This window comes from Phyllopteryx taeniolatus, chromosome 18 (genome assembly GCF_024500385.1).
Source record: "Phyllopteryx taeniolatus isolate TA_2022b chromosome 18, UOR_Ptae_1.2, whole genome shotgun sequence".
Taxonomy (NCBI): Eukaryota; Metazoa; Chordata; class Actinopteri; order Syngnathiformes; family Syngnathidae; genus Phyllopteryx; species Phyllopteryx taeniolatus.
Window position 1 is genome coordinate 8,131,905 of NC_084519.1, and position 14,853 is coordinate 8,146,757.

General features: G+C 42.2%; 1 protein-coding gene across 3 annotated transcripts in view; it reads left to right on the forward strand.

The window, feature by feature from the left end:
• galnt14 (UDP-N-acetyl-alpha-D-galactosamine:polypeptide N-acetylgalactosaminyltransferase 14 (GalNAc-T14)) overlaps window positions 1-14,853 on the forward strand; it is an 80,077-nt gene that overhangs the window by 52,485 nt on the left and 12,739 nt on the right. For all 3 annotated transcript variants that reach the window (XM_061754352.1, XM_061754354.1, XM_061754353.1), the window contains exons 4-7: window positions 5,068-5,135; window positions 6,433-6,498; window positions 10,387-10,508; window positions 14,640-14,727. In XM_061754352.1, the coding sequence (XP_061610336.1) occupies window positions 5,068-5,135; window positions 6,433-6,498; window positions 10,387-10,508; window positions 14,640-14,727 (344 nt within the window). The remainder of the gene's footprint in view (window positions 1-5,067; window positions 5,136-6,432; window positions 6,499-10,386; window positions 10,509-14,639; window positions 14,728-14,853) is intronic.

Sequence of the window (14,853 nt, forward strand, 5' to 3'; positions counted from 1 at the left end):
CTGAAGAGACCAAGATAGAACTTTTTGGCCTTAATTCTAAGTGGCATGTGTGGAGAAAAGCAGGCACTGCTCATCACCTGTCCAATACAGTCCCAACAGTGAAGCACGGTGGTGGCAGCATCATGCTGTGGGGGTGTTTTTCAGCTGCAGGGACAGGGAGACTGGTTGTAATTGAAGCAAAGATGAATGTGGCCAAGTACAGGGATATCCAGGACGAAAACCTTCTCCAGAGTGCTCAGAACCTCAGACTGGGCTGAAGGTTTACCTTCAAAAAAGACAATGACGCTAAGCACACAGCTAAAATACTGAAGGAGTGGCTTCAGAACAACTCCCTGACTGTTTTTGAATGGCCCAGGCAGAGCCCTGACTTAAACCCAATTGAGCATCTCTGGAAAGACCTGAAAATGGCTGCCCACCAACGTTCACCATCCAACCTGACAGAATTGGAGAGGATCTGCGAGGAGGAATGGCAGAGGATCCCCAAATCCAAGTGTGAAAAAGTCATGACTGCATTAGCTCAAAAGGGTGCTTCTACTAAATACTGAGCAAAGGGTCTGAATACTTATGGCTGTGTGATGTTTTTCTTTTTTAATAAAGCTGAAAAAATTTCAACAATTCCATTTTTTTCTTTCCATATGGGGTGCTGTGTGTACATTAGTGTGGGAAAAACATGAACTTAAATGATTTTAGCAAATGGCTGCAATATAACAAAGAGTGAGAAATTTTAAGGGGTCTGAAAACTTTCCGTACCCACTGTATATACACAGTATACAGTGGAACCTTGGTTTTCGTATGCCTTAGTTTTCATACGATTAGTTGTTTGATGACTGTTTTGCGTCTATTTGTCTTCTAAATTTTGTCCCAGTTTTTGTTCATCTACTCCGTTGGCTCACAAAAAAAATAAATACAAATATGCGTTCATCCATAGCATTGGCAGATTTACATGTTAGGGCAATAACAGCGGAACATCCCGTCCTAAATCAGACCTTCAAAATAAAAGCGCGTAGCATAACACGATTTCTGCACACTTTATTGGGCCACATGGTGGCTTATTTAACAGTAGCATTCGATAAACAAGCACAAAATTGTTTAGTGCAACTGCTAAATAACCCACCATGTGGCGCAACAATGTGTGCTGGAACTTGTTTTACTGATGTGCTTTTATTTTGAAAGCTTGACTTTTGCCAGGATGTTCTGCCTATGTTGTCCTAACTTGTCCAAGTGTGTATGTATGTATAAGTGTGTGTGTGTGTGTGTGTATACTGTATATATAAAGTAAAAGCAAGCAAAAATATCGTCCGAATGACGACTTGTATCTTGATATAAACTTAGGTTGGGTCACTTGTATCTCAAGGCACCACTACATATACTTGTTCCAGTTTTTGTTTTGTGGTGTGAGATTTTGACATGTAAAATATGTTCCTTAGTATGTTCCTCAGTAAGTGAGTATGCAAGCAAAGACCAGAAAGTCCATCTGGCAAACTGGACTACATCACTTTCAAGTGCTCGGCTGGCGTTGATCTCGATGTCACATTTCTAACGCGTCACAAGCGGAGCACTGACCTTCTGAGAAGACAAAATAGTCACTTTCAAGTTGAGTTTGTTTGAGAGAACAAGCATGGAAAACGATGCTAATCTCATCACTCGGCTTCTCCCATGATGCCTCCGTCTGCTCTGATGAGACGATCAATTGTCAGATTGCAGCTTGATTAAATATCGACAAGGAGACCCCGCAGCCCCCCTCCTTCAAGTAGGAGAGAGCGACCATGTCTTATATTAAAGCAGGATGCCAACGTGCACGAGGAATCAAAGGCAGTGAGCGTCCGCCCCCCTCGAGCAGCAACGTGAAGCTTTATCCTGTTAAATTGAAAGAGACAAGGCACATTTTATCTTTTTCTTTCAGCCCAGCGTTACTAAATAACTAAATTAAAGCATTAGACACATGCAACAAAAATGCAATAAGAGCACTTCAACTTCTCAAGAAAGTTACAAAACAAAAATCGACTTTTCTTTGCTGATCTGAATATGAAAGAAATTGCGAGCACATGATGCTTACGTGCATTAACTGTATATACTGTACTGTACAGACGTTTTTATGTGCATATACTGCTCTGGCGTAACTGTACATATGCTTATAAAATATAATAAAGATTTAAAAGGCAATTAAATAAATAGCAATTTACCGAAATTAAAATGTCATTCACTAATTAAGATTTTATAATAATAATAATAATAATAATAAATATAGAGATTAACTGATACCAGTGTGGGTGCTGACACTGTACATGTGTGAATGAATGAATGAATGAATGAAGTAGTTTATTTGAAAGACCAAATACAAAATTAAATAAAGAAAAATAAATGTAAAAAGACTGGGGCTGCAGCTATTGAATAGCTTAGCATTCGAGTATCCTACTAAAAATGTAATTGAATAATCAAGTGTTTGGATCAAGTATATTTTTTGCTTGGTTAAAAAGAAATTGTGTGTACAAAAGGGAAAATAAGACCTTTCACTTAATAATGAATGACAAACTGTTTTTCTTTTTTAGATAATATAATACATTAGGTTCATGGGTGTGCGTTTATGAGCTTAGACCAGACTAACTAAACTAAAATGAAGACACCCTGAGAGGAAACACAAATAACTCTTAGAATTTGGCGAGGCATCGGGTAAAAAAATCAACAGCACACGAATAAGCAAAGGTTTCTGCAAATAACGCGGGATAGGTAGAAAAAGAACATCTGTGAAAAGGCAAATTTGCAAATGCCGCATCGCGAGCATGCGGGAGTCCACTCCATATTTCTGTTGTTCATTAGTGAAGAAGCGCTAAGTGTGGAAGAGAATCAAGCATTGCGTCTCCACCTCAACTTATAAATAATGCAACTATGAAATGTTCATCCGCTCCCACTGCCAGGCCAGAAAATAATAAATATATATAAAAAGTGGTGATTATAAGAATAAATGTCTTAAAGAGTCGTAGAAAACGGCTGAGCTCGCTCGCTCACATTCTGTTTGTGTTTGGGCCAACACTGCAAACTCACCAACTAAAAATAAATGGCGGCAGAATAGTTTCAACACCCAAGTCAACAAGACACACTCGCACACGCACGCACACACACAAAATGGGAAAGTGAGGCGCAGAGCAAAGGGAGCAGCGTGTCCCAGGGAGACAGATTGTCTTTTAATTGGTTGAAAACTGCAGAGCTTTAAGAAGGCCTGCAGGGGAGATGGCAACACGCACACCCTCACACACACACACACACACACAATGTCCTCTGCGATAGTCAGGCGTAGTCAGTCCCTACACACTGGCTGCTATAATGAGCTGAACTCAGGCCAGTGTGTGTGTGCGTGTGTGTGTGTACCTGCTGATACCATCAAAATGAGAGAAAAAAGAAAGATGGTGCACAGATTGAGGGTCAGGCAGTGTGTGCGTGCGGGCGTGTGTGTGTGCGCGGTGGAATAATTCCATGCTCTCCTTCCACTTTGATAGAGCTGGCCGAAAAGTTGTTCAAAGTCCTGCTGGAGCTTGGCTTTTCCCCCCTTCCGTGGTTCTCACTCACTTACCCAATGAGCACATTCCGAAATAGAAGACAATTTGAATCAATTCATGTGACGGACCGATTTCATTCAGCGCGCTCATCTGCTTTCTGTAGCTTTCTCTGCCTCCTCCCCAAGCCAAAAATGTGCCCGAAATAAAATGTCTAGTAAAAATACGTTTTTGACGGAAAAAAACAAGAGCATGCGTTTTCCCTCATGCAGCGCGGCAGTGCCCCTGGTTATGATCATTGTTTATATTTATCTCAGTGGGATGATCTTGTTATGTTTGGATTTATCTCTGGCTTTTCAACCCCACTTATTATGCTTGTTTTCAGCTGAGTGAATGTTCATGTTTATCTCATTAATATTTGAACCCTGTTTGCGAAGTTCATATTTTAACCAGTGGTCTTTGAAGCGCCCTTGCAACGCGCACATCGATCAGCCCCGATGAGACGGGCAGTCTGCCTGCAGATCTACGTATCCCCCCCATCATCATCAACAACAACACTAACTACTGATCCATATCCCAGTTTATTACCTTCATATTTATTCCAGTTGCCACTAAAGCCCACTTATTTTCGTCATATTTATTCCATTAAGATTTCAAGGCAATTTATTCTGCTCCTATTTATGCCGGTGGGATTGAACCTGCACTTGTTGATTTCAGATGTATTTCATTAACATATGAAGTACACTTATTATTTTCACATTTATTTAGGTGGGATTGGAATCTAATTTATATTAATATTCATACCATTAAACTGTGAACTGGAATTATATTCATATTCATTTCGATTTTAACCCTTATAACGTTCATATTTATATGTCAGTAATATGTGCATCCCCTAATTATGTTCCTATTTATCTCTGTATTAGTTCTAAACCCCATTTATGTTCATACTGCATTAATCTCTGGGATTTGAACTCCATTTAACTGTATTTTAATATTCCTTTCATTTTGTACCTGATTTATTGTTTATGTGTCACTGTAGTATGTGAACCCCAGCTAATATGTTCTAATGTATCCCAAATTTATCTCTTCAAGATCTTAACCCTACTTATGTTTATGTTCAACTCAGAGGGCGGTGAATCCAATTTATTGTCATATTTATATAAATATGATTTGATTCCCATTTATTGTGTTCAAATGCATCTAAGGGGGATTTGAACCGCACTTATAATGTTCAACCTTCCACTCCCTGACATCTTGGTCCCCTCGCCCCCCCCCCACCCCGGCCGGTCAGAGCAGAGTGTAAATATTGAAAATAAAAGCTGAACTTGGACAGTAAGACATTTTTGCGGCGTACAACTTATGAATTTTTGATGTCTCAATCTTGAGCTTTAATGAAATATTTTTTTCTTTGCTGGGAGACAGAAAACCAACGCATTTCCAAGGAGGGAATTTAGCCTGACATTTTCAGTGTGTTCACTCAAATGGTGTGCCATGCGGATGTAATGGATTCATAAGTGTGTGTGTGTGTGTGTGTGTGGGTGTGTGTGTGTAACACGGTGTGTTTCTCTGTCAGTGTGTTAAACAGAACTCCTGTTCATCTCATCCATGAGATCATTCTGGTGGACGACTTCAGCGATGACGGTGAGCGCACACATGCACGCACCCATATGCATACACAGAAAAACAGACATGTATTCGAACCCACACAAACACACACGCGCACACACAAAACCGATTGCTGAACACAAACGGTGCAGCAACACATGTAAATAGACAATATAACAATACCCACGGGCATATATTATTATTATCAAATGAACAACTGATATTAGTGCCGTAATGAGAAGCTGAGAGAGGAGCTGTATCTCGTGTACAGTACAGTGGACCCCTGATATTCGTGGTGCATAGGGACCTGGCCTGACCGCAAATAGCGAAAATCTGCCGATGATTGACGGTCATTATAATGGCCATGAAATATTTGTTTTTCTAAATTACAAAGAAACGTGAATAAGTGTGAAAATACTGCAAATAAGTGGTTTCTATGAAATGGGGTGGGGGGGGTAGATTCTCCCCAAATAAATAATAATAAAAAAAAAATTGTATTATTAATAGGTGAATACGCAGATGCTGAACTGCGAATATGCGGGGTTCCACTTTAAAGCCGTCTGTCTGTCTTATACTGCCCCCAGGTGGCCAAGGTGTACACGCCAAAATGAGCAGCACGACGAGCATTGAAGGAGAATGTGTGACGAAAACGTTTTATTCTTTTAAATGCTATTTAATTATGTGAATACTTTGTTTTTATATATCTTAGAGGGCTATTTTTATTATTATTATTATTTTGGGGGGGGTTAGGGTTACGGATTAACGGCATTTTCATTCATTTCAAAGGTGTTTTGAGTTACAAGCGTGGTCAAAGAACGACTTAAACTTGTATCTCAAGGCACAACTATACAAACGTACACACGCACGCACGCACGCACGCACACACTTTTACGCACACACGCACACACAAAGGCAGTCAGGTGAAAAGTGAGGCATCTATTTCGTAGTCAGAGAGCGGAGCGGTCATCCAGCTGCGACCGCTCGTCTCCGGAGAGACGCCGCGTCCTTCCCGCTGACATGAAAAGTGAACCCACAAAAGAAAGTAGAACAAGTTTGAGCAAGTTATGTAGTTGTCCAATAATAAGAGAAAATGAAAATGTTCTAAATAATAGATGCCGCGTGTAAACAATGAAAGTGATGCTTGGAGGAGCTCTGCAGGATTTTTTGTGATAATAAAACAAGACTCGTTTACCAGCAGACGCACACCAGCCCAAATCCCCACACCCTCATCTTGTCGTTAATTTTAATAATTCATCATCGAGCTGCTTTAGACTACACACGAGTACACACACCGCTTTGTGGGATTCATTTTGTTGTCTTTGTGTTGTTTCAGGGAGTGACTGTGAGCTTCTCACCAAATTGCCTAAAGTCAAATGTCTACACAACAGCAAGAGAGAAGGTATATGTGTGTGCGTGTGCGTGCATGCGTGCGTGACACTAAATTAGCATTTTAAGTGTCATTTAGTATGCATATATACTAGGCATAGTTTTGTGCGTGTGTACCCTTGGGGGGGTGTTACGCCCTCCACGTAGAGTGCCCCACTCCCTCGGGGCTCTGCAGCGGGTGCGCAACGCACTCCAGGGGGCGCGCTCACCCTCAAAGGGGTGCGCCACACTTTCCAACAGGACCAAATTCAGATGTCGGGGGGGTGCAAGGCGGGGCAAGAGGCAATTTGCAAAATAGGTGCAATTTAACTAAATGCGACAGTGTAAAATTGCGTGCGTAATGCCATCCAGGGGGTACACAACGTCTTCCAAAGAGTGCGCCAGTTGCGCCGCTACCTCCAGGGTGTGCGCCAGGTGTGCAACACCCTTGTGGGGGTGCACCAAGCTTTTGCACAAGTTTAAAAGCAAAATGACACTAGAAGTAAAACAATTAACCGATTCATCGACAACTAATTCATTGTAATATTAATTGACAGCCATTTTTAGAGCACAGGTGCCAAACTCGAGGCCTGGGGGCCAGATCCAGCCTGCTGCACCACTTTATGTGGCCCACTAAAGCAATTAAAATGTGTCTCCTTCATGTTCCTTGCTGAATAGGTTAGTTCTTTTCATGCAATTGTTCTTCACTTTAACAGATAACAGACAGATAAGGGAAGCGTTTTTTCTCCCTCTCTCTCTCCCACCAAATCCCTTAACATAAAATGAACAATATTTGTATTCAATACTTTGTGTGCAGGAATTTTTCATGCATTCTGATTTAAAATAAAAAAATTGTTACCAATAAATGTATCAATCAATTGGTGAGGCAATTGTGTCAGTTATAAATAATAATTCGTCCAACTTCAAATCAATGGAGATATTTACGTGTTGAGCTTGTGGGATCTAATTGCTAACTCTGTAAAACGCAAGTAAAAAGGGGCTTTTTTTTTATATGCCACACAGTGCATTTATTGGCAATAACCGAAGCTTTGGTTTGGTTGCCCCGTGCATCTCTGTCGGGTTGATGAGTCGAGTTGCATGGCTAAGTTTCCGCTCTTTTAAACGTGTCCACTTTAAGAGCGTGCAAATCTGCAAATGTCTCAATCAGACTAAAAGTGGACGTTGCACCGCGGCGTCATGCTCGTGGCTTCTTCTCACTCCGCAAATCCACTTTCACGCTCTTAAAAATAGAATGTGAACGATCGCAATACGCCAAATGAACATGACAGCTACACAATGTGCGGGATTAAACAGGCACAAGCCTTTCACGATTTACACTCATTTTCATGCAGGATAACACATCTGACAGCAAAATTAAAATAAAATAATAAACTAAGAAAAAACGGTGATGTTTTATTGCTATTATTTTATTATTACTACAGTGGTGCCTTGAGCTACGAGTGAGTAGATTTAGATTATTCCAAAATACAAGCTGTCATTCAACTGATTTATTTATTTAGTTTTATTTTTGCGCTCTGATTTGCGAGGGCGGCACGGTGACCGACTGGTTAGAGCGTCAGCCTCACAGTTCTGAGGACCAGGGTTCACTCCCCGGCCTCGCCTGTGTGAGTTTGCATGTTCTCCCTGTGCATGCGTGGGTTTTCTCCGGGCACTCCGGTTTCCACCCACATCCCAAAAACATGCATGAATTGGAGACTCTAAATTGCCCGTAGGTGTGGATGTGAGTGCGGATGGTAGTTTGTTTGTATGTGCCCTGCGATTGGCTGGCAACCAGTTCAGGGTGTACCCCGCCTCCTGACCGATGATAGCTGGGATGGGCTCGAGCACGCCCGCGACCCTAGTGAGGAGAAGCGGCTCAGAAAATGGATGGATGGATGGATTTGCCAGCGCATACTTGTTCGGAAGTGTATAGCTCCCACAACAGGAAAACAAAAGTTCAGTATCACGTTCTGACGTTATAAATGTCATGCTTAAAGGTGATAAAGTTCACATTTTAACATAAGTTTGAGTCCCAATTCAGGTCATTCGCAGAGCCCTAAACAATTGGTCCTTTTACTGTTTTTTTACAGTATTATAGGAGAGCAGTGTAGTTACACAGCTGCTAACATTTGATTTATAAGACTCCAAAGGAAAACACACTTACCTTCATCGAGCTTCGCCAGTGATCTGAACTGAAAATAATTGCTTCGTTTTGTTTTGACAAATGCAAAAGTCAAATTTATCGCGTTTTAACGCAATAACTGATCACGTTTTAACAGATGTTCCTTCTTCTACTTTTTTGTCTGCAGTGTTTGGCCTTTTCTTTTCGTATTCACGTTCTTTGACGACAGGAAGGCGACGACGTCCTGCACGGTGTCACTGCCTGCTTTCATTATACCGCGCACACACACACACACACACACACACACAAAAGGCCAATTTCTCTGTTTGGCTCGTTAACAGTTTATGACTTCAGGTCTTCTTTCTTGATTGTCTTTTTAAGGTCCATAAATGCTCACCAAGCCAATACTGCATGGTGCGCACACACACACACACACACACACACGCTTTTAGTTGTAAAACACACCTTCATGTACAAAGTCGCCCATTCTTCATTGTTTGTGTGTGTGTGTGTGTGTGTGTGTGTGTGTGTGTGGTGTGTGTGTGTGTGTGTGTGTGTGTGTGTGTGTGTGTGTGTGTGCGTGCGTGTGCGCCCATCCAGAAAATAAAGCCTTATTGAGGATGAAATGGGATTTTAAATTGGCTGAGCCTCGGCCCAACGGCACCGCATGAAACTTCTGACAATGTCACTGACACACACATGCGCACGCACACAAACACACACACACACACACACACAGTTACATGTCAGTGAATATTGATCAGAGCATTTAGTTCAAACAGGAGAGAACACTGGCTTGCCTAACAAGCTCATTTACACATGCACACACATCCACGCAGGCAGGAAGCGCTGACTCACTTCCTGTCTCGTGCAGTGTGCTGGGCTTGTTAAAAGGTTGCGTCCACGTCCATGATGCGTTCTCTGAGGAAGACTGACTGCAGGCGCGGAAATGAGCCGCGTGTCTTACAAGTACAACTACAATAGGCACAATCATAATCTTTAAATGGAGGGAGGTTCGTCTACTTTGGGGAATGTTGACGAAGATCATAAAGATGCTTGATAAGTAAGGTTGGGAATTTTAAATGAGTGGGAATGTGACTGGGATTGGGATTGGAGATGTGACTGAACGTGAGTGAGAGGGAATGTAATTTGCCGACATTACTGGGAATGTGACTGGGCTGGTCTCGAGCCTGAGATATATGAAGCTTCTACTTCTGGGAATGTTGACTAAGATCAGGAAGATGCTTGATAAATAAGGTTTGGAGTCATAGAGGAACACGACCGAGAATATGACTGGCAACATGACTAAAAAAGTAATGAAAATCCAACTGTGACTGGGAATGCGATTGGCGAGCCAACTCGGAACATGACTGAGATTGTTTCTGGGAATTAATGTGACTAACGTGATCGGGGATGTGACCAAACGTGACGGGGAATGGAACGGCGTACAATTTCGGCGTTTGCCTTGAATGCCCCAACATGGAGCCGGCCGACACGCCCTCGACGAGGAATGCATCCCATAGGAGTTACAGAGAGGGACGAAGACTGGGAGGCAAGAGAGGGGACTAAACGGGACAGGAGATTTGAACCATTTCTTCTGTTTGTGTGCTACTTACCAACGGACAAACTAACAGCTGTTAGGAAACTGCACTCGTTTGCAACATTCAAGCTTCAGTTTGCAGCCAACGCGTGTGACATCATGTGATTGTGAAAGGACAAGTTTAGCACCCCGTCGAGCGCGGTCGATAAGAAACCTGACTGGTAACATCCAATATCTCCCAATGTGATTGCGTGCGTCAGGTCTGATCCGGTCCAGAGTTGGCGGTGCCGACGCGGCGAGCGCGAAGGTGCTGGCGTTCCTGGACAGTCACTGCGAGGTCAACAAGGACTGGCTGCCCCCCCTCCTTCACAGGATCAAACAGGTGGACGCCCCGCACACAATCCTTTGTCTTCGCATGGCATTTCTTCTCATCATGCTTCCTCTCATTGTCTTTCATCTCCTCATGATTCTTTTTCTCACGCTTCTTCTCTTCTTGTTTCATTTTTCGTGCTTCTCCTCGAGCTTTTTCTTCTCAGGCTTCCTGTCACGTTTCTTTTCATGCTTCTTTCTCCTCATACTTCCTTTTCTTGTTCTACTCATGGTTCTTCAATTCATCCTCATGTTTCTTCAATACATGTTTTTCCTTTAGTGCTTCCTCTTCTCATTTTCTGTTTTCATGCTTCATCTCCTCATGCTTCTCTCATGCTTCCATTTCTCTGGCTTCTACTCTTCATGCTTCTTGTTTTCATGTTTTTTTTTCCTTTGGTGCTTCCACCGCTCATACTTTTGTTTTCATGCTTCATCTCCTTTCAAGCTTATCCTCCTCATGCTTCTTGTTATCATGCAGGTTCTTCTCCTCATGCTTCCTCTTCCCATGCTTTGTCTTGTCATTTTTCTACTGATCATGCTTCTTTTCTTTCTTCCTTCCTTCTCTCTTGCCTCTTATTTACATGCTTCTTCTCCTCATGCTTCTTGTCCCTGTGTTTCATATTCTGATGCTTCATCTCCTGGTGCTTCCTCCAGTCATGCTTTTTCTTCTCATTGTTCTACACTTTATGCTGCTTCTTTTCATGAGTCTTCTTTTCATGTTATGTGTCCTTTAGTGCTACCTCTTATGCTTTCTGTTTTCAGGATGCTTCTTCTCATGCTTTTCATATTTCTTCCTTTCATGCTTTGCACATGCTTTCTTTTTTCATGCTTCCTCTCATCAGGCTTCTTCCCCCATAGTCTCCTTCTCCTTATTCTTCAGCTTCCCCGCCTTGTGCTTTTTCTCATGCTCGCCCTTTTCTCTTTCTCTCTTTCCTCATGTCACTCTCCCTCCAACCAGATCTTTTTTGCTGATATCAATGACCTTTCCACTCTGAGACATTCATCTCATTCACCTCGTTGCGCATCTGAATGCGCATCATCCATATTCATTCTCAGTGCGCGTGCACGTGTGTGGGTGTGTATACGTGCGCAGGTGTGTGTTTGTGAGATGAAAGTCATCCATCACACCGGGGTGGTGGCCTGCACTTTGTATTGAGATTTAAATATATGTGTTATTGATCCATGTGACTTTAATGTTGTAATGTCTGTATGCCTGGGAGGGAAGCTTGCACCCAGAGAGAGGCTTCTAGAAAGAAACACACGACACTTTCCTGGCCTTAAATACCACAAAGTTCTTCTCTTCTTTTCAAAGATTCTTTGCTGTTTCAATGTATACAGTATGGTATATGTATTAATGTGGTTTTACCTTGTTGCTGTTTCAATTGTTTTCATTGTCACTTAGCTGAATTAACTCACCCAAATGTTAGGAACAACTCTCATTAGGGGGGCAACACAATGCATACTAAAAACTTGACCTACGACTAATCTCAAACACACATAAACCTGACCAAGCCTAATCTCAAATGGTTAGAATTTGGCCTAGGTTTATTCTTAGATATTTAGAACCTGATCCAGGCCCAATCTCAAAGCCCTAAAACCTGACTGAAAACCTGAAACACCAAAACTGACCTAGGTTTAAAATTTTAATTCTGCTTCCTGCTTCACTCGAGACGTAAAACCTGACCTAGGTATTATATCAAAGGTTTAGAACCTGACCGACTCTAAAGCCTGACCTGGGCTAAATCTCAGAGATTTAGAACCTGACCTAGGCTTGATTTTATAGACGATAAAACCTGACATTTGCCTCATCTCAAAGCTTCAGACCTGACTGAGGCTTAATCTCACAGACTGTAACCTGACCTACAACTAACCTCAAAGATATACTGTACAGTAAAACCTGACCTAGTCTTATTCATTAATGTTTAGAACCTGACCTTAACCTGAAACAGACGTGCGACCTGACCTAGGATTAATTTCACAGACTTCAGAGTTGACCTAGGCTTAAATTCAAAGATGTTAAACCTGACCAAGGGCTAATCGGAAAGTCTTCATTCCCAATTTAGATTTAAACTCAAATGTTTAAAACTTAACAGGGCAAATCTAAAAATAAAAAAATTACATGCGCTCAAAGTTTTCAGTCTGATAGCCTGATCACTCAGGAGCTAAAAACTGACCTTGACTAATCTAAAAGGTTAAGAATTTAACATAGGCTCAATCTTAAAGATGTACTATTTGACAGATGCTGAATATTAAAACCTTCGGACTTTATATAGACCTAATCTCAAAAGATTGAAAACCTGTATTTAAACTAATCACAAACCCATAATACATATAATCTGATTTTGCACTCATTTTAAAAATTTACTGTATAATCTGATTTGAGATTAATATCAAGGACACTAAAACCTGACCTAGGCCTAATCTCAAAAGTTTCAGACCAAACCTATATTTAATCTAAAAAAAAAAAAAAAATTTAATAAAAAACATAACCTGACCGACAATTTATTTCCTAGACTTCAGACCTGACCCAGGTGCAATCTCAAAGACATAAAACCTTAAGTCTTTAGGACTTTATCCTAATTGGAAAATGTAAAATTGGACCCAGGCTCAAAATTGCAAATCTGAATCCTGGTTCAGTCCTTAACCTGTTTGTCTTAACAGCAGCTAGTTTTCACATAACAACAAGGACAACCCAGTAGCTCCTTGGTGTCGTTTTAACAAATCCTGTGCGTTTACATCTCAATTTTTTTTTAAAAGTGAACAAAGGCGTCTAACTGGTTTTCAAAGAGACTGAGTGTGCATAGCGACACAGCCCATGTCCTCTGCACGGGCACGCCGCGGCTAATGGTCCGCGACCGTCGCACCTGCCGGCTAATATTATTGGCGCCCATTTGACCGCGCTAATGGTGGCTCGTTCCACCATTAAAGCCGCCAGCTCCAGCCGGCTTTTCATCCCCATGAAGAGCCGACGGGACGACAGAGTGACTTTGGAGCTGGGCCCACATCTGTTAACGACCGCTCAGGACCTCGTTCAAAGGTTAATGGGGGCGCTAGGGAGCCAGAAAGTCGCAAAGGTTTTACAAGACCATTTTTTTTATTGGATCTCAAGGTCTTTTTTAACCTAGGAAATTCAGGCTGCCTTTAGCTCCACTTGATATTGCATACATACAGTGGTTCCTTGATTCATGAGTGACCCAATTTGAGTTTTTCCAGTCTATTTTTTTTACTTGGTGTTGCGGTACAAAATTCTAGTCACGAACAGGCTTCCGATACACCGCTGCTTGAGTCAAGTTAAAAAATGAATGGAGCAACTAAGGTACTGCAATGCCTTTGCATGTGGGCAAGGAGAGCTGCAGTCGCTGTTGCACTTTACAGTCAAAAACACAATTACAAAATGAGACCACTCTCAAGGAGCTGCTGTAGGCCACAACTCACGCCCAGACGCAGACGGAGTCAACTCCTGACATCACTCACTTTGCCACGCCCCTTAAAGGCACATATTAAACATTAATACTACAGTGTGGACTGTAATTACACATTATAAAACAAGTTTATCTGTTTTATGATTTTATAAAATTCAGTGGCGGCACGGTGGCCGACTGGTTAGAGCGTCAGCCTCACAGTTCTGAGGTGCGGGGTTCAATCCCCGTCCCCGCCTGTGTGGAGTTTGCATGTTCTCCCCGTGCCTGCGTGGGTTTTCTCCGGGCACTCCGGTATCCTCCCACATCCCAAAAACATGCATGAATTGGAGACTCTAAATTGCCCGTAGGCATGACTGTGAGTGCGAATGGTTGTCTGTTTCTATGTGCCCTGGGATTGGCTGGCAACCAGTTCAGGGTGTACCCCGCCTCCTGCCCGATGACAGCTGGGATAGGCTCCAGCACGCCCGCGACCCTAGTGAGGAGAAGCGGCTCAGAAAATGGATGGATGGATAAAATTCAGTATTTTCTTTAGTAGAAACAAAACGATAAATTGTGGTGGAATGGATTAATGGCATTTCAATGAATTTCAATGGGGGAAATTAATTTGGCATTTACTGACATCACAGGCTTGGTCAGGAATGAATGAAACTCTGAAGTCAAGCTACCACTTTCTATGCATGTTAGTCCATATTTTTTATTTTTCACATTTGTTTTTCCATCAGGACCCGACCAGAGTGGTTAGCCCCGTCATCGACATCATCAACATGGACACCTTTGCGTACGTGGCCGCCTCTGCTGACCTACGAGGAGGTACACCAACATCACACCAAGCTACTCCGGTCCTCTTGACCTGGACCTCATCTGACATAGGTTGAAGAGCAAAGACCACACCTGACCTAGACCCAATTTTAAAAGACCTTAAACCGGACCTAGGTT